We start from the raw sequence: 19,345 nt of genomic DNA on the forward strand, positions 1-19,345 counted from the left end.
CTTATACTGCTGCTGTTGAGCTATTTGAAGTTTCCTAGTGTCAGTTAACAGCACATGTCACTGCTGTCAGCTACATGAACCATCATACCAAACTACATTAATCTGTTTACATCACTTACCCATTTAGCAATTGGACATCCTTGAGAACTTTTGCCTTCTTTCCCAGTGTAGACAACCCTCTCAATCCTTATAGCTTTACCCTTCTGTCCAAATCTTAAACAAAACAAAAATATGTACAGTAAGCAGATTCATGTGGTTATGTGTGAGCACTGAAAAGATGGAGTACATTTGCCAATCTTATCTTATAAAAATAAATTCATTACAGGGAAAGATGTGCAATGTCATTTGTCTTCATGATTTTATTACAGAGGTGGAATGATATATTAAGAGAGGCAAACATCTTTAATACATCCCAGATGGGTAAAAATTATCATTATCACAGTAATATTACCAAATATTTTAGCCATTTCTTTAGAGCATTTGTTATAGATGACATTTTGAAAGTGATTTTTTTTTTAAGAAGTCTCTTTATTTTGGTGAAGAATTTTATATTTTCCTTTTAATTTCTGGGTTGAAGTTGTTTCTGTGAAATGTACATAATTAAGTTGTCATGGAACAGCTGGCATGTAACATTCACTTTATTAATTTTCTGTGCTTGTTTCTGGCTTAGTGTGAATCAGTTAAGTCAGGATTAATTTGTTTCATATCTATTTTTTTACCTTTATAATCTGCTCATAAATTGTAACTTATTTACTTCTACTTGACTTCTATACTTCAGATAGGATCACAAGGTGCTGTCAGCACCATTTGTGTGCCTTTTGCAGCTAAGGTGGGCAAGCTCAGCCCTTGCTGAAGGATTTAAACAAGGGGATGATGGTCTCAAGGCAGGCTCTAGCTCGATATGCAAGCAGTGCTCTTACCAGAGCAAAGAGGATCCACTTTCCAGATGGAGATATGTGGCAAATGCCACATGAAGGATATCTTGACTCAATAAAAAGTGCTGGATGTGTTGAGCCATTTCTAGGCATTTCTCTGGGATTGCCCACCTGCTGAGCCCAGGAGCACACCAGGGCTGAGGGGAGGCCAGGGCAGAACCAACAGTGGCCACAGTGTTAGAGACTGAACCACCCTGGCCACTTGGCTGCTCCTTGGGCACTGGGCAAACTGCACTTCCATCACCATTTCTGGAATGCTGCCACTCTCACTTCAGTTAACTTTTAATACCCAAGAGTGAGAACTAACTAAATCAGTCTCCTTATTCTTTGCCTTTATTGACAGAATAATCAAGGTATATTCCTCTTATGCAGCCATTTAATGATGCCTTAAGGACTTTTGACCCTTTTTCCTCTTGTTTTTGCATTAAAATCTTGGTGATATATTTAAGGGCCAGTATCTGTATTTAAACTTTTGTCCTGTAAAGGAAATGAAAAATGCTTATTTTTAGATGTGATCTCATTGTGAAGTTTCAGTGTCACAGGAAATGATATAAACAAAATGAAGTTGTACTACACATGTTCTGCAGGCAACTGTTAGGTCACTTTTTCCTGCTTAAGCTTGGATATTAGTATTTATTTGTTTCTTTAATTAACCACATTCAAAAAACATTTTTAGATCTTAATGTTTTCTATCAGTTTTCTAATCTGGATTGAAGGACAACTGTGTGGATGCCTCTATAGAAGTATGTTGTGTACTACACACTGGAAATTAAATGGTCTTCATCCCAATTTTTTTCAATTCACAAGGGAATTAGTGCCTGATGTTTGTCATGCTTGCTTTCAGACCAAAGCTGATTGGCTTTAAAACTAGAGCAAATCTCACTGAGCATGAAGTAGGAATTGGGAGAAAGAAGAGGTAAAATGTCTGTATCCACTGCGGATTCTGCAAGAAATTAGTTCTAATGTAGATAAAATATTAATTCTAAGTCTAAATCCAAGTCCTGGCTTCTTTAGCAGTGCTGATATCTTAACAGTCAATCCATATGCATTGGAAGCCAGGTTAAAAGTGCTTGAGTTGTGATTTATGTCACCAACTGCACATGTATGCTTGAGAGTATCTTTATAGCGAAGGGTTTGGTTCTTTTTTACTTAGGGATACAAAATTAACTAATGAGTTCTGGAGTTCAGAGAATTTCATAGTTCATACCATACAGTTGAACACTAGCCATTGTTCACGTGGCTCCTGCTATACTCTGCTGAACCTGGCAGATTAGTTAGTTGCACATTACCTATGATATCACATACTTTCCTTCTGCTAACATTAAAAGAAATTAAATTCAAGAAAGAAAAGAAAAAAGGTAAGGTCAATATTAAGAATGAAAAACTACTTTCCAACGTAAAAAAAAAAAAAAAAAAAAAAAAAGAAAAAAATTCATCTCTATAATTGACATTACAACATGAATAACTTTCCTCTTTTATTTATTATTTGTAAATACTAAATAGATGTATCAGTTGATGAACGCTCTGGAGAAAACATATGGTAAATAATTTCTTCAGAGAATCAGTGATCACTCTCCCTTCCCAGAAGGCAGCTGATTTGTGTAGTTTACATGTACTCAAGCTGCTCCCAAAGCTGAAAATTACTGGGGCAAGCCATGCACAAGTGTCACAGGGAAAGAGGTGCTAAGAAAGAGAAAGCACCTTAAGATTTAATCTGAAGGGTTTAATAGGCTACAAGTGCCCCATGGTTGTGCAGTGATGAGCCCAAGCTAACAGACCTTACTAAGAAATGGTGCTCCTCAGCTCAGACCCAGTACTGCAATAATGCCAACTTGCTTTTGGTTCTGCAACTAGCTAGAGCTTAACTGCTGTTCTGGAGTCCAGATTTTTAAGGTACGAACAAACCAAATTCCCATCTGTCCCTGACTTAACTGAAGAGTTTTTATTTTGTTTCTTTGTTCAGGGGGGAACTGAATTCTCACATACCTCTAATAATCTGGTCATTATTGGCTACAAGTAATGCAGAATTCACAGTGCAGAAATCACTTTTGTGACAGCTTTTAATTTGTACATCTTAGGTAGGCTGGTGGGGTTTGTGCTTACACATATTTTTAAACAGCACATATCATATATCTTTTCTGTGCCTTTAAAAAATCCTGGTTTGGTTGGCTTTGATGTAATAAGTATACCACAGGATGCAACATGATGACAGGGATTGTCCATAATCAAGATAAGACTGGACTTGTGCAATACTCCAAGGCAGGGGAATGTTTTCTCACAACACTACTTATCGATTCTTGGGCTGAAATCCCACCCAGCAATTCTGTGGCACTCCTCTAGACATGAATGAATGAGATTCAGACATTTAGTAATTTTGTGAGGGGAAACTAATGTTGAAATTTGGTATTCTGCTCTTCCTCCTCTTCCTTCTCCGCTGGCATTCTCCTAGCCAGAGGGAACACCAGCTCCATGCCTGCCTTTGCAGCCACTGCCAGCAGCCTTGCTTGGCAGGCTGGTGAGAACTTGTTCTGGCTTGGGTTTGCTGGCATCTGTCTCCCAGGGCACAGCCCGTGCCAGCCAGCAGACTATTAGCCCTGTCAAATACTGTGACTCTCTGGTGAATAGCAGGGTGCGTAATGTTGGCAACACTGGAGTAGCTAAGCCTACAAGTAATTACTTGATTTGCAGTTGTTTATTTCTTTATGTGCAAAAGCTGGAAAAATTCTGACATCCACAAAAGGATAAAGTTAATCTGCTCTGTGCCTTTGCACTAATTACCTTTCTTCCATGATTTCTCTAATAGCTGCCACATTAGGACCGGCTCCTAGATGGGTATAGAAGGGACCTTCATCTTTTTCAATAATTTGCTCTGTTTAAAACAAAATAAAGGTTATTACTTTGAAGCTTAATTCTTTCATGTAAAATGTCACATTGCAAAGCTTACCTCTAGCTTGTTAGAAGATGCTGTATGGGCCTGGGGTCAGTTTTCAAACACTTACATCTAAGGTATTTGCCCACACACTTTGTACTAAACATGCAAAGCAATGGCTAATCCTGCAAACAGCTGTGATAGGGATTGTGTGCCTTTCCCTAGAACAAACAATTATTCCACATCTCAGGCTCTACACTGACGTTCAAATTGGCATTTTCCTGTTATCAGCGAACAATTGTTTCTCCTTCTCCCACTTCCTCCTCTCCCAGTATGTAGAAAGGAGGATAAATGGGATAATAGCAGTAAATATTGATGTTAGGGAGCTATATCATACTTGTTTTTGACAGTGCAGGAACTTACAGCTTGAAAAACTGGCCACTAAGGTTACACAGAGAATTCCTGCCACTCACAGAAAGACTGTGAAAAGAAAAAAAAAAAAAAACAAATTTGCTGAAAAAAAATAATGCCCAGGGCCTGGTAAAAACCCTTGTATGCCAAGAACGTGGCCTGAGTTTTCTGTGTGTAGGTAGGACCATATCAGCAGTCACAATACATGCTGTATGTTTGGTTTGACACCAGGAAGCAGGCTCCAGCTGTGTTAAAGAAATGGCCAAGCCCCGACTGGGTTCAGGAGATGGTGGAGCTGTGCTGGCTGATATCTGAATGCTGACTTGATGCTTTCTGCCATGCTAACTCCACAGGCTGGATGGGTGGTGCTGCTCTTGACAGCCAGCCTCTGGAAGCACAATGAATATGAATGTGTCAGTGGGGAATGGCTTAATTTAATCTTCTTAAGGACAATATTGGTAAGCAAGAGCCATAAACCTATAGATTATGCTCTGGTGCTGGGTTCTTCAGAGGGAGTTTCATACTCTTGTATTTCCTAGTGTCTGTTAGGACTGAAGATTTAAAATGTAAATGGAGAATAAGTTCTTAAGTTTGCTTAGTGGCTTCAGTAAGGAAAAAAGTGAGGATAAGGAAGTAATTGCTAGAAAAACTTGTGCTAACTATATGGAAGAAACAATATTAAAAAAAACCCAACAAATGATAACTGTGTTTTCAAAAAAAACCCAAACAACTACATTTGAAGGTTGTTTCTTATAAAACAAGGAGCAGCTTCCCCAGTTCTTCCTGGGAGCTCTAGAAATACACTACTTCCTGGTTTTGTTCCCACATATCATCTCTGAGACACAGCCCCAACATTCAAAAAGGCAAAAAGGTCCATTTTGCATTTTGGAAGAGCATTGATTCAACTGCCCTCTTTTATAGTTGATACAAAATCCTAGTAACTAAAACTTTAACAAGAATTTTTATTTTCTTCTTCTCATTTTTGGTGCTGGACCTTTTGTTTCAGCCTGAATAATTTATCCAGTAGAGTCTGAAAGTGCCTGTTACACTGCTATGTGCAGTGTCAGTACTGTATGAAAGCTTGGGCTAGGGGACCATGCCTGTCACTGCTCCCCTCTGCTCTATTTTTCCAGCTCTTGGAGACAGGGTTTGCCACCAAGCAGCAACAAGGATCCCCCCACTGCTTTTTTTAGTACTGCTTGTGTAGCTTCTTTTTTGAAAATGTGGATCTCTTTAGCCTTACAGAAGACAAATGCCTGAAAAGGAGGATAAACTCTTGCAACAAGTAAAGAATAATCTGACATCTGTTTTTGCTTAGTCTTTACTAAGGGAAACTTCAACAATTTCACTGTTAGAGCAAAAAATGGGCATAAGACTCTAAAGTTTTGGACCGGGATAGTTTTTTTAAAAGCTGTATCTAACCTTGACAAATAAATCAGGTCATAAAGCTATGACCTACTTTTTATCAGTATGTTGTTGTTACATGTCTGCTGCTCAAGGAGAATGGATCTGAAGCCATAAGCATTCTGACTGAAAAATCAAATAGGTAATTGCTTTATGGAATAATGAGAAAGGGGCCATGTGTAGGGTTGGTATGTGCAGTAGGCCTAAGTGTGTAAAACCCCAGTTTTATAAGTCTTCACTAATTACTGTTCTTAAAAAACCCCAAGAAAATCTTCCAACAAAAACATCCAACTAACCCTGTGATCCCAACCTGAAGGCTCATTTCCTTCCTGTGAACTATTATGTTTTTAATGCATCTCAGCACTTACCAACACAGCTGCAAGATGGGAAATCATACTGGGTTTTGGCAGGTGTGTCCAATAAATTCTTTACAGGCGTATCCAATAACTTGGAAGGTGAGTCTAAAAAATTATTGAGAACAGTTCCAGCTGTTCTTTTGGTCGGGGTTTTCTCAGAAGACAAGTTTGCTTGCTGATCTGAGATTGGGGTTTGAGTCTCAAAATCTGCAGCACTGGTATTTCGTGATAGGATGGTAATAGGGCCTGCTGTTTCAACCTTCACATGTTTGGGTGATTTGAGAGTAAAAGTCTTATGATCAAACAGTGATTTGACCTGTATCTGTTTTAGCTGCTGCTCCATTGTCTCAATGATGCTCTTTTGTTGCATGTTCTCACAGCCAAAGTGCTGATTCTCTTGTTTAATTGTTTTTTTCCACATTTTGTTTTCCAGCTGTCCAGCCGATGGGCGCATGCAGGCATTAGACTTTGTGCCAGCCTCAGTTTTTATAGGCTTGCGTGCTGCACTGGGACCAATCTCAGTTTTGGGTTGCTGGTATGCTTGTTGCTCCTGTTTTTGCAAAAGATGCCACCGCAGAGCAGCATGCTTTTGAAAATCCTTAGGGGTCTGGGACTGCAAATGACAGCCTCTCTGGTCTTGGCTGTGGGGGGCAGTTTGGCTGTGTGGTAAGTACTGCTGAGGGATCTGTGGAGCTTGTTTGCTTGGGAGGTCTTGGTTCAGACTAGCACCATAGCCCTGTGAGGGCTGGAGGGGTGGCAACTGCAGAACTGAGGCTTGTTCTGTCTGTTGCTCTTGTTCTTGAAAACAATGATTCACATCTTGCTTTGCGGTCAAGTTATTTGAAAAATACTGCACATGCTGCAAATCCTGCATTTTGTTGGATCCAAAGCATTCCATATTTGCGGCGTTCCCTTTCTTCTCGGAAATCAGGTGTCTGTTGTTTGGGCAAGGGTGCTGGAGACTGGCATTTGCCTTCTGAGTGTAAAGGGGAGCTTTGTTGTTCATGGCCTGTACCTGCTCTAGGCCTAGCTGAGGGTTAGGCAGTGGGAATGCAGCTGATTTAGTATACTTAGTCGTAGTTTGGAAACATTCATCTACTTTAAGTTGATTGAAGGATGTCCTGTCTACAGGCTGCTCAGCATTGCTTTGGGGGTGGGATATGGCTTGGGACAGATCTTTAGTTTTCATTTGTGAAGCCGGCTGCTGGTTTGGGGTTAGCTGTGGACTGCATGGCAGTTGCACTGGATGTGCCTGGTTTTGCAGCATCTGTTGCAAGATGTGTGAATGCAAGAATTGCCCATTTTCCCCTGGCTGGGGATTCAAGTGCTGCTGTTTCAAGGGGGCCCCTGAAGGCTGTTCACCTTGTTGTTCTGATCTTGGCTGGAAGTGGAGCTGCTGTGGAGGGTGTTGCTGCACTTGGGACTTGAGAAGGGAATCCACCTTTGTGAGCTGTGGTGAGTGTTTCTGGAATGGCAGCTGCTGGTCAGCTGGAGGATGTGGCTGCAGCTGAGAGCTCTCGCTTTTGTACAGTGCAGGAAATTGTTCCTGTTGCATTATCTTCTGGCTCTGGGCCTGTCCTGAAGGCCCCTTTAAAGAATCAGGACTTCCAGCATACTGTTTTGTATAAACTGTTTGGGCTGTGCTTGCCTGGTACTGAAGAATTGACCGCAATAATGCTTCGCTGGGCTTCTGGGGAGGCTCTCCCTGGCGTAACTGGGTGGAAACCAGTTCTATCCAGGCTGGTTTTGAATAATGTTGAGCCTGTTGTACAGGCTCTTTCACTTGGTCCTTTTCTTTGTCAGGAGGAGTCTCAGGTTCTCTCTGTCCTGGGAAATGCTCATAGTGTTGTTGCAACTCACCCCCGCTTCCATGTGCGTGCAGGTTTTGGAGGGGAGATTCTGACGCCAGCATCACTCCTTCAGGGCGCTGCGGAATCGAGGCGGCCACAGCAGCTTGCAGGTTGCTTTCACTGACATCTTGTGATGTTTGTGCCTGTTGCAGAAGGCTCTGCTGAGGTTGAAGTTGTTGTTGGCTGAGGCTGGGACTTTCTGACATTGGTCCCTCCTGTTGCCCTTCATTTTTTATCTCCCCAGGAAGAGTTTCATCACACCTATTGTTATAGGAGTGGTGTCCTTCTCGCACCGCGGCAGACAGTGCACTGTTCATTTCTGGAGCAGGAGCAGTGGAGGAATCTTGGTGAAAAGTTGAGTTCTGTGTAAAGAAAGCACCATTATTTTCTGCTTGCTCAGAGTACCTTTCCAGAGCAGTGCTCTGAGCTTGCAGGATACTGCTGGAACTTAGAGAGAGGTCTTGGTTGGGAATCTGCCCTATGCTTCCATGAATATTACTGTTTCCTATAGGTAACTGCTGAGGATCATAGCCTGGAATCTGTTGCTGTAGCTGTAGATCTGGCTTCTGAAGTGAACAGCTACCTGGCAATACAGGTGGTTTACTGGAGTCTTTTGTGTTGTAGACCTCAGTAACCACTACAGCTGGCACTTGAGGCAGCTCAGAGTTTGAGGTCTGTGGAGAAGTGATCTGCCCTGAGGTATGGGATGAATGCGTTGTCTCGTAGGACAACTCATTAGTAGCCTGACTGGTAATGGCATTGATATGAGATGTGTTCTTCTGCATTGCTATGGAAACATGTTCTGGATAATATTGAGACAGTGTTTTCTCCAGGAGTTCACCATGCATGCTTTCCATGGAAGAGGCAGAAACTGTAGCACCATTAGGCATTGGCACTGCCTTGTTCTTAAGTAGTAAGACAATGTCCCTGTTATGGCAATGAATATTTTCCTGCTCCTGCTCATCCTGAATCAGAAGGTCATGAGGGTTTTCTGAACCAACACTATTGTATCTTGTAGACAGTATCAAATCTGAAGCTTCATTTTCTTGTCTTTTAAAACTCTCAGATTTCTTCTCACTGTAACAATTGGAGACACTTGGTTTTTCACTGTTATCCTCTGGCTCAGCTTTTTCTCCATTTACCTCTTTGTCTTGTTTCACTTTCTTGCTCTCATGAAGTCCATACAGAGAGGGCTCGCTAAAAGTGCGTTTGATCCCACCATTTTGCATATATTTGGAATATACTTTCTTTTCTTGTAAAGGGTCTGGGTTAACACAGTTGTTTGGACTTCCCTTCTGGTGGGGCACTCCAAAGTTGCTTTTATTGAATAGTGGCTTATGGTCTCCATTTACTTCCACTTCAGATCTCTCTGTTGCTGGACTCCCATTCTGTAGCTTCACTGCAGAAGGCTCTGCCTGGCAAATGTGAGAAGACTGTGGTATTAGAAATGGACTCAATCTATTGCCGTCAACATGGTTGGTTCTGTCCTGTTCCATCTGGCCTGCTCTGAGGCCATCCACAAGGCTACCCTCTGAACGTATCTGAAAGAGAAAAGAAATGGGAGAGAATTTAAGTCAGTTTTAGTTTCCATTGAAGGACAGCCAGTTACTGACAATTCCTGCAGCACTCAAACACCCCTTGCCCTGACAGCTACCACACAGCATGAGCCTGCAAGTGCACCCAAGGGGTGTTTCACTATCCTGGTGCATCTTGCACCTCCAGGTCTCCCTTTTTCTTAAAGGTTTGTTCTTCGAGATGAAAAGAGAGTGACAATACAGAGTGACTTCCTTACTCCCATTTAACACAATAAGATATTTTACCAGAAGAAATCTCTCATAGTGGAGCAAAAAGTATTCTCTGCTTTTGAATGATTTGCATAAACTCCTCTGTCATTACATTTTGCCCTTGGTAAGGCAGAAAGTCATGTTGAAACTGTGGTTCCCAGACTTGGTGCTAATCCTGTAATTTGATCAAGTGTGCCAAACCTCTTTTGTCTGACTTGAAGGAGTATTGCCACCAAGTTTCCAATTAGAGGGGAAAACATTTTTTTTCTGTCCTCAGCTGTCTAACAGGGTCTTTTAAAACTGGCATTCCTGAAGACCATGCAAGTGGCACAATACACAGGACAAAGCCATGGTTGACTGCTGTCTACAGGAACTCTTACAGTTCATCATCAGATCGGTAAAGTTGACAGAAATAGGGTGATTTTTGAAAGGTTTGATGGAAATGGTTTTTTTCAGGTATCAATATCCTTTCAGATTTACATATAGACACCAAGCATGGCTTAACCATGCTTTGGGGTTTGAATTGAGCTCTGCAGCTTTGGAGCTTGGATTTTTTTCTTCTTTGTTGGGGTGGGAAATCCCATTTTCTCATATACTCTTTATTTACAAAGTGAAGATTTTAGCTGGATAAAAGTACTGACAATGTGCAGTGAGCAAATTCCGTACAATAACAAGCTAATCCTGTTCACATGCATCTTCCCAGAATTCACAGACCCAGTTAACACAGATAAAGCCCTTGTTTGACTCTGCTTATAATTTATTCTTTGTTGGTTTATGGTTCTCAACTCGTCACAAATGACAGAAGGCAGACTGACAGTGGGTCTTACAGATTTGCAGTTGCACAGAGAAAATTTGGATATATATGCACGTCTGCTCTGAAGCTTTTATTTTCGGTTTTCATAAAGGAGAATCTGAAGGGTTCTCTATTACCAGGTCAGCTCTGCTCAGATTGCAGAGTCAGGAGAGGCATTACACGTGGCTGGTATTGTCACTACATAGGAAGAACTATTATACTGGAAAAATTCTCCCATCATGATTGCTCTGCTTATGTATTTATCCTACATTATTATTTTTATATTATTAAAATGTAATTTAAAATATTATTTCAATGTAATTTATCTAGTTTTCAGTGCTGTATTACCTTACTCAGTTTAATAATATGATCCTAAAATGCTTTTATAAATAATAGTAATCCATTAAATACATTGCATCCAGCAGAATTCTCTCTGCTTGCAGCTCTGAATTCAGTAGCAGGACAATTCAAATGCACATTTTGACCAGCAAGCATCTATATGATAACTTGTATTCATTTCCTCTGAATGCCATACTTGTTTTTAGATTTACTCTTGAAGTTTGATTTTTTTTCTTTCTTTACTCAATTTATGGTTTTTTATGACAGAAGTAGATAAGTTCTTGCTGCAGGTAATGATACTTTAAAAAAGAATTTTTGCAGGGAAAACTAAGAACAGAAAGATGGAAAAAAATGTTTGTCAGTCTTGCCTGGGTTTTTTAACATGGTAGTGTAGGCTTATTCCCTTCTAGAGGTATTTCCCACCCTAGCTTTATAGTACCACAAGACATGAGCCTTTGCAGCTTTCCCAGAGAGACGATGTTCTACGCGTAGCAGAAATCTGTGTGGAAAAGATTCCTCTGATGTGTCATTCTAGGCCAGGCAGCAGAAAGATGCTCCCAGAGTGTCTCAAAAATAAAATGCCAGACTAATTTGGAAGCCATTCTTTGCCTCCACAAGTTTCATTCCTAAAAACTGCAGGTGAATCACAGACATGAGTGTATAGGCTGCTGATTTTCATAAGTATGAAATGAAATTAAATAAAGGGCACCATAGTGATTAACACTGTGCTGTCAAGCTGCTTCTAAAAGATTTATTTCTTTTTAAAAAAGTTTTAGTCTGTGCAACTAAGCTGTGAGAAACTTTGTCTGGCCCTCAAAATCTGCCTTGCAGCTTTTTTTCTGGTGTACTTTGTGGGTTACAACCAAATTCCTTCTGGGATTTCCCAGGCAATCTTTCTTCTCAACTCCTTACTATCTGTCAGATAAACCCACCATTTTCTTTAGAAGTGAGGCCTCCCTGATTTCTTTAAACTTAGCTTGCAAACCCCTCAAATGAGCACATCTGTGGTCAGAAAAGAGTCTTAAGTTCATGCTGTTCTCCAAACTCATGAGGTTCTCTTGTGAGATGAATTATTGTTCATGCATTCTCAAAGATCTTATAGTATGTTGTCCCAAATTCAGACCACTTTCAGTGTAAAAGACACTGGTGTTAGACATTGCAAAGAACATGGGAATCATTTGGTTCTTCAAAATACAAAGTTAATTCATGCATTAAAAGTGCCAGATTTGCATTCTTTGAAATGCATCTAGGATGGGGGTAACTTTGCATTATACTTATTTCTCTCACTGTCTACACTCAAGTTATTCACTATCCTCAAGTCACAACTGAGTAAAAATCTTCCTCAAGCAACTACAAATCACAGCAAATCTAAAGTAACATGATTTGTAATGTAGAACTGGCAAAAAATAAATGGCCACAATATCTTTATTATTGTTTTTACCTGGAGCACCATGAAGTAGTACTCCTACTTGTTTGCATCTTAAAAAGTCTTTGTGGTTGTCCTTACAGAGGTGAACACTCTACCTCTAAAAGTAAATCTACCTTCCCACAAGCGCAGCATTTAGACTTTTTTGTCTTTCCCATAGCTGTATTTTATCCAGACCATTTAGAAGCTCCACATATTTTTCTTCAGCTATAATTCATTAGAAATTCAAGTCACATCATCAGCATCTGTGAAACAATTACTGCATCTAGGACTGACTCTGCAGTCTAATCCATCATAATGACTGGACTCTTTGAAGATGCCACGATGCATGACTTAAATATAGCACATTACTGTGCAAATGGATCAGCATCTCATCCCACCAATATGCATTCAAGTTATAATTCAGATTACCACTGTTTGACTTTTTCAGATGCAATCGATGTAAGTACATTTATTTCTTGCTGCACACAGGGCACAAACTGGAAACTAGGCACTGAATGAGAGCCTGAGATTTTCTTGTTGTTTGTTTTATGGACAAGTTTGGCATATTCCTGCCACCTCTTATCAATATACTGTGAAAGGTATTGTTACAAGGAGAAGAGACATTTCTGCACCAACAGAAGCTGTGTCATTTTCTTTCACAGAAAATCTTTCTTTAGTTTTAGCCAGGTCTGAAGGTTCATAGCTTATTTTCTATAGCACCTGTATCTGGAGAGTTTGTGAATGCAAAGCAGCTCAGATGAATGAATGAATAAATACACCCACTGCAGGGGAGTACAGCCTTCTGCAAAACTGGGCAAGATTCCCAGAAGAAAATGTAGGTGGGGGAATAGCTGTGGTAGAGCACTCGCGGACCTAAAAGGACCAAAAGGTGCGAGGTCAGATGGGTTGTTTCCCCTTCTGGCATTAGCTGAGATAGACGTTTATCTCCTCAGAAGATTTTTTCCCCAGGAGAAATACACATCCTCAGATCATAGCCTCAGCTGACTTGTGCTCAACTGATTATTGCTATGAGACTCGGGAAAGCAGAAGTCAGATACCCAGAAGCTTGTTGATGGCTCACTGGGTTGTTCCAGGGGTGTTGCCACAGCCTCCATCCTGCTGGCACCCTTCTGCCACTGCCAGATGACACAGAGGTTTAAATTGCTCCCAGACAAGAAACCCCTCTAGCACTTTCTTGACAGGAGGTGAATTTGCCCGTATGCCTTGCCAAACTCCAGTTTGGTAAGTTGTACTTTCTGCTTACACTCTCCTGCTCCTGTTGTCTGTGTACGGTAGCTGGCTTCACTTTTGGCTACCTATCCTTATGTGCTGTTGTTCAGTTGCATCTCTCCTCTGAAGCTCATGCATCTGGCAGAATTCCAAATACTGAACTTCCAACACGTGAAAAAGCTCTTGAAGTTAGGGGTTTGGGTTTTTTCCTATTTCACTAAAAAATGAAAATATGAGAAGAGGCACGAGTGGTTATTACTTAGGTAAGGGCACTGATGCATAACATTGTCAGAAAGTTCAATTTCTGTTCTAAAACCTGAAATCTTCTGGACTTGCTTACAAACAAAATTGTTTCTGATTAACCCTTTGACAAAGCTTTCACTTTTTTAATATTGGAACAAGGTGTGTAAGCAGTTATAGAGACGCTTAACACCAGGATTTGATATTATGGGATGTGTTTCCCTGGCATAGCTAAAGACCAATTTGCAGCTGTGCCCTTGGTTAACAAACCTGTAAGCAACTGCCAGTGTCCCTAGAGGAGAAAAGACGTGCAGTGAACTCAGATGGCTAAGGAGTGATAGCTAACACATCAAAACTCCTTATTGGTGAGACATTTCCATTATTGCTGGGATAAAAAGTTGAACATGTGTGGTATAGTTTAAGGATTTCTTACATGTTTTGCACTTAAGGTACTGTCGTTTATACAGAGAGAAACAATGTGAACTTCCATATGGAAACTTAGAGGAGAGGCAAGACAGGACAGATTCAAGAGAGATTGCATTCATACCCAAGGTGAACTGAAGCTCAAAACACAACATCCCCTAAGGATTTGCTCTGCTCCTTACCAGCAGCACTGCTGTGCTGCCCCACTGCACATGTGATGGCTGAGCAAAACACAGTGAAACTTCAAGGCAGATGTAAAGGAGGGCCCAGAAGGACAAGGACACTCTGTTGTTAGCTGAGATCTGTGGCTTACAATAGGGTCTTTTTGCACTACATTCAACTCTCTTCATTTGGATAGTTTATTTATTTAGGGCATTAGCAATGCTTTGGAAAAAACTTGAGTAAGGATGCCATGCCTTGCCTGTCCCTTGAATTTTTTTAGTTAAATCTATATTTCTTCCTAAAATATGCATACTGCTTTCTTATTGTAACTTTAAAGAGCAGTTAAGGGGTTAATCTAGAAACTCCTCAATGACACTGTGCCTGTATTCTGCAGAAGCTCATATTACATGAATATAATTGTCTTCTCTGGCATTTAAATCTATGATATTCTGTGTCAAACAAAAGAAAATGTGGGATGGATAAGATTTGTTGCCTAATTTATAGCTAATTCACCCTTAATTTACAGGGAAAATGGTGACTAGCGAATATACACACAAGCAGACATACAGGAATGAAGAGCATGGGATTTGTGACATATGAGGATTAATAATTCATTAAATCTTCTCCAAGCCAGACGCTTCAAAATTCATGCATTTTTAAAATCAACTAGTGCTAAACCCCCCTCAATTTACTGACACCAGTTCCTCCATTTCAGTGATACAATGGTATAATTGCAAAAGCACTTGAATCAATTTGATTTTTGAACTCAATGCAGAGGGCATGATAGTAAAGCTAAATAGTGATTTCTCCTTGCTACATTACATAACCATCAATAAGACTGGATACTGCATAATTTCTACCCAGATGTGGAAAAAGTGTACTATTTTAACAATTGTATAAATTCAAGGGAAGTAAAAATTAAATGCCTCTACAATAAGGGTGGAAAAAACCAATTATGCAAAGGAAATGAATTCAGGATTATAAAATATGAGTAAACAGAAATTATACTGTTGTATCACACAGCTCTCCAGTTCCTATTTTTTGTGATTTGTGTTCCATACAAACTTTGTACCTAATTGTACTCTGTAGTTCTTCTAGCAAAACACTACAGCCCTAAAGTGGTTGCTTTAAATGCCACCATAGTATGACCAGATAAGAAATATTTCCCTAAAAGTCAAACTTCAAAATCAGATTGAATTTAAGAAACAAAAGGACCCTCCTGTTGCAATAACCAGATCATTCAAGGTGAGGTTGCCATCTCTGTCTGTTCTTGCCAGTTATGAGCTCTTTTCTGTAGTTTAGGTTTGGTGTATGGCAGATCCAGGTGGTTTGTATGGACAGACCATTCCACAGAGCTGCAGTGCTCCCCAGGTTAGCTTGTTTGGTACTACCTTGGGTGCTGGGATGCCAACATACTCTAAGACCAGTATTGCTCAATTTCTTGAGCACCACCCTAACTATTAGATGTCTTTAACAAATACAGGGAAGCTGAACTAAAGCATCCTTTCATCTTTGCTGTTTTTTCAAGAATCTTTGTATCCGACAGACAGAGTTATAGCCTTAAATCTCAGGGATGTTCAAATAAGTGTGTGTTCAGTGAGATGCTTTTGCATAATGAGAGAATTCTCTGTGAAGTCTGGACCAGCAAAATTATTTCAAACTGTGACCCACACAGGACATAATTCAGTAATTTCGCAGTGCCTGTGAATTAAACACTGGCAAAGATGTTTGTGTTGGAAAACAGAACAGTCTCTTTTTCTTCATCTCAGTCCATTATGCTAGGCTAGGTGTGTTGATCAGTGTTAATCAGGTGCACAGCTGGTGCTTTGACCCATTTTTGATGTCTAGAGAAAGGATGTTATTTGAGGGATGATTTTCCTCTCAGTACTTCAGCTACTCCATGTGTCAAATGGCAATGGTGATATAGGCTGCTGATTAAAATCAGCTCCCTGAGAGCAACAGCTGACTTCTCTTGCTCTTCTGGCCAAGCTCTGCAGTGCAGCCTCTTGTGAGCACGCCAGGATAAGCAAGCGTTGGTGGCTGAACAGTTCCTCAAGGCACACTTGATGTTATCAACCTGCTGTTTAGGGAGGGTTACCAAGAGGTCACTGTCATCATTATCTTCCAGTTTCTGTGATCTTTGTCCATTTGGCTTCAGACCTGGATATAGCACGGATTTCTTCGGTTGATGACTTCCTAGCACCATTCAAAGGTCAGTTATCCATGATGATTTCATCACAGCTTTTGGCAGAGTGAAAAACCACTGGATGGAAAAAAGAAACACTGGCAAGCTAAAAATTTCAAGGTTTCATTTTGTTGGGTCAGTAACACTAGAAAATAGATGTATGAGCGGAAGAACTGATAAAAGAGAATAAAACCTTGTGGGCTGCATTGTCTTCAGGAAACCTATTTACACAGCTCTGGCTTCCATTATCCTTTGAACTTTATGTAGAAAATCCTGTTGGTCTCACAGCTCTGTTGAAACCAGTATTTTTTACAAAATGCAGTTTTCTTAAATTTCTTTTTAAAAGTTGAAGGTCATACTGAGAGGAGAGTGGGGAGAATGCAAAGAGAAGGTTGATGGCTCCAGGTTGTGTGTGCTCTGACTGGTGCTCCTGCATGTCCAGATGGTAAAGCAGAACTTTCAGTCCCTTCACTGGCCTCACTACAGTAGCCTTTACACCCCTCTACACATTCTTCCTTTGTTTTTCTCATGGCTCTGCCACACCTAGGCTGGGATGTTGTAGTGAACTCAACTTTTGGCTGCTGTGTTTTGAGAAATGAGAGGCAGCCAAAGAGGCAGCTCCCACACTACACAGCATGCTGTGTGCGTGCCGATATAGCCAAGGGGCAGGTTCTGGGGATCCCTTCCAGGGCCAGTGAGCCTTGAGATGCCCTGTGTCCCTGTGAGAGATGCTGTCTGCCCCTGCATGTCCTGCTGGGGCTCCACTTCCACACAGTGGAGCTGGAGGAGTTGAGCCAAAACAAGGGTACTTGCTTTGGAAACATCTTACACTGTTTTAATTGTTGCATGATTTAATTTCAAAATGTGTTTTAATTTCCACCTGTGATTTAGCTTTATTCCTCCCAATTTGTGCCTTTCGTGACTTACAAACCAGACCAATTTCTCATAAACACATGGGTAAAATAGGTTTGTTGGTGCCCTGTTCCTTGGCTTCAGGGAAACACCAGCCAGACCTGTGCCAGTCCACTCCAACCTGTTTTCAAAAGTCTCTGATGCTGAGGGTTACATAATAACACACAGTTACATGCAGTAATTAATCTAACTCATTAGAAAGCTTGTACCATTTAAAACATCACCTTAGATCAGCTCATCCCATCTGCCACAGACATGCAGAACAGGTTTTTTTCCTTCTGTGCTATGGCTTCTTTCTCCCCATGTAATTGAAGATGTCATTAATGCTCCTCCCTTAGACAGAATAAACAACCCAGTTCATGACATCCAATCTCCTCCCTGGGTGGATCTATATCCATACCGCTTGTTCCCTGACCAAATGCATGGAGGTCACACAGCAAATCCACAGTCTGTTCTCTGGAGACATAATGCACATGCTACACTCTGCTAGATTTTCTCCAAATTCAGATGCTTGATATATAAGCAGCTATAACGTGTATCTGTATAATCTTCCAAAAACCTGTAGGAATTACCTTGACTTTCCCCTCAGTAACTAAGCAGTTTTATTCCCTCACTGTATAAATCACACTGAATTCAGCAGAATAGGCTTGTTACTCCTAGCAGAGCTTTATAGAAAAGGTTGTTTCCTTAAAACCTTTCAGTGTGCTAAAGTCTTCAATCTACTCACACAAACATCTCTTCTGACTTCCACTGTTGCTGAGGCAGCACAGAAGATAAGAATCTGATGCATTTTTAGAGATCTATTGAGAAGATGCTCCCTGAAGCTATGGTTGCCACTCAGCTTTTCTGCATTTGTGTGTGGTCTTCAGGAGCAGTATTCATGTGGGTTACTGCAATCTACACAGAACAATGGCATGGATTATTGGGTTGAAATCCAAATCTGAGAAAACAGTTACCTCTCCAGATGTACCAGAGATGAAAGACAAGTTGGTTTTGATGACCAGAGCCAGCTGACAACAGTTGGTTCTGAACAGAACAGTTGAGGTCTAATCCTGATAAAAGCAAAACTCTGGGAGAGAAACAAAATGTGAGCTAGTGCTGCCGTACCACAGTTCCAAGCCCACAAAACAGCTTGGCATGGGTACTGTTACCATCCCCTTCAGCTTTAGGTTTGAGATGAAGATGTAGGACGGTGTTTTCATGTTGAATACTCAATATAGAAGCTTGGGAAGAACTTGGTCATTGATCTTCCTAGATAAAAGGGCTCAGGACCCAAACCAACTTCACATCATGGCAGCATTTATTGAGGAGTTGCAGCCTAGCTTCTTAAGCCTGGCTTGAAAAGCATATTTTCTGTAGTTACCATCTTGGCTACAGTATTTTCCTTCCCTTTCTAAGTTTAGTTTTATATCCCTTTCCAAGACAGTATTTAGGTTTTTCTTTAGAAGGTTGCTGTTAATCTTGTTCTGAGGATCAAGCGATAGGCTCCAGTTTGCGCTTCCACACAACCAAGGCCATTTGTCAGTTACTTCTTATCTTGTTCTATCCCCACTTACAAAGGATGTGGGTTTTATGTATAGCCATTTAAAACTTCTTAGTATTTAAGCACAAATGGGCAGTATATGGGGAGTTCTATGTATTTTGTGACAAGAAACATTTAAGAAAACTACTAGAAAAAAAAAGATTATTACAAGGATACAGGCTTTTTTCTTTCTGTGGAATATCATTTAGGTATTCCAGAGAAACTGGAAACCAGTAACAAGTCTAGATTTTGTGAATGAGATGATTGCCTAAAACACAGCTCTAACATGAAAGTTTCTCCCTTTAACCAAATTAAAAGACTGGATAAAATTTGGAATTGCTGTGCTGAGAAACAGTTGGGACCTGAGAACAAGCTGGCACTCCTGCTTTTCTTTAATTTCCAGTAATTCAAAGGAACACTGTTTCTCCTGTTGAAATTTTTCTTTTTGTGGCGGGATGCAACATGAAGAGGCAGAAAATTCACTGCCAAGCTAAAAGGAGACAGGGAAACTGGCAGATTGTG

The 19,345-nt window shown here is 40.6% G+C and overlaps 1 protein-coding gene across 3 annotated transcripts in view; it reads right to left on the reverse strand.

Annotated features, from left to right (window-relative positions):
* TET2 (tet methylcytosine dioxygenase 2) overlaps window positions 1–19,345 on the reverse strand; it is a 70,907-nt gene that overhangs the window by 14,693 nt on the left and 36,869 nt on the right. For 2 of the 3 annotated variants that reach the window (XM_021531460.4, XM_021531459.4), the window contains exons 2-4: window positions 5,988–9,366; window positions 3,714–3,804; window positions 120–213 (exon numbers count right to left, since the gene is read on the reverse strand). In XM_021531460.4, the coding sequence (XP_021387135.3) occupies window positions 120–213; window positions 3,714–3,804; window positions 5,988–9,366 (3,564 nt within the window). Of the gene's footprint in view, window positions 1–119; window positions 214–3,713; window positions 3,805–5,987; window positions 9,367–13,413; window positions 13,597–19,345 lie in introns of all 3 variants that reach the window. The other variant, XM_085578133.1, reaches the window with a different exon arrangement.

This window comes from Lonchura striata, chromosome 4 (genome assembly GCF_050655825.1).
Source record: "Lonchura striata isolate lonStrDom1 chromosome 4, ASM5065582v1, whole genome shotgun sequence".
NCBI lineage: Eukaryota > Metazoa > Chordata > Aves > Passeriformes > Estrildidae > Lonchura > Lonchura striata.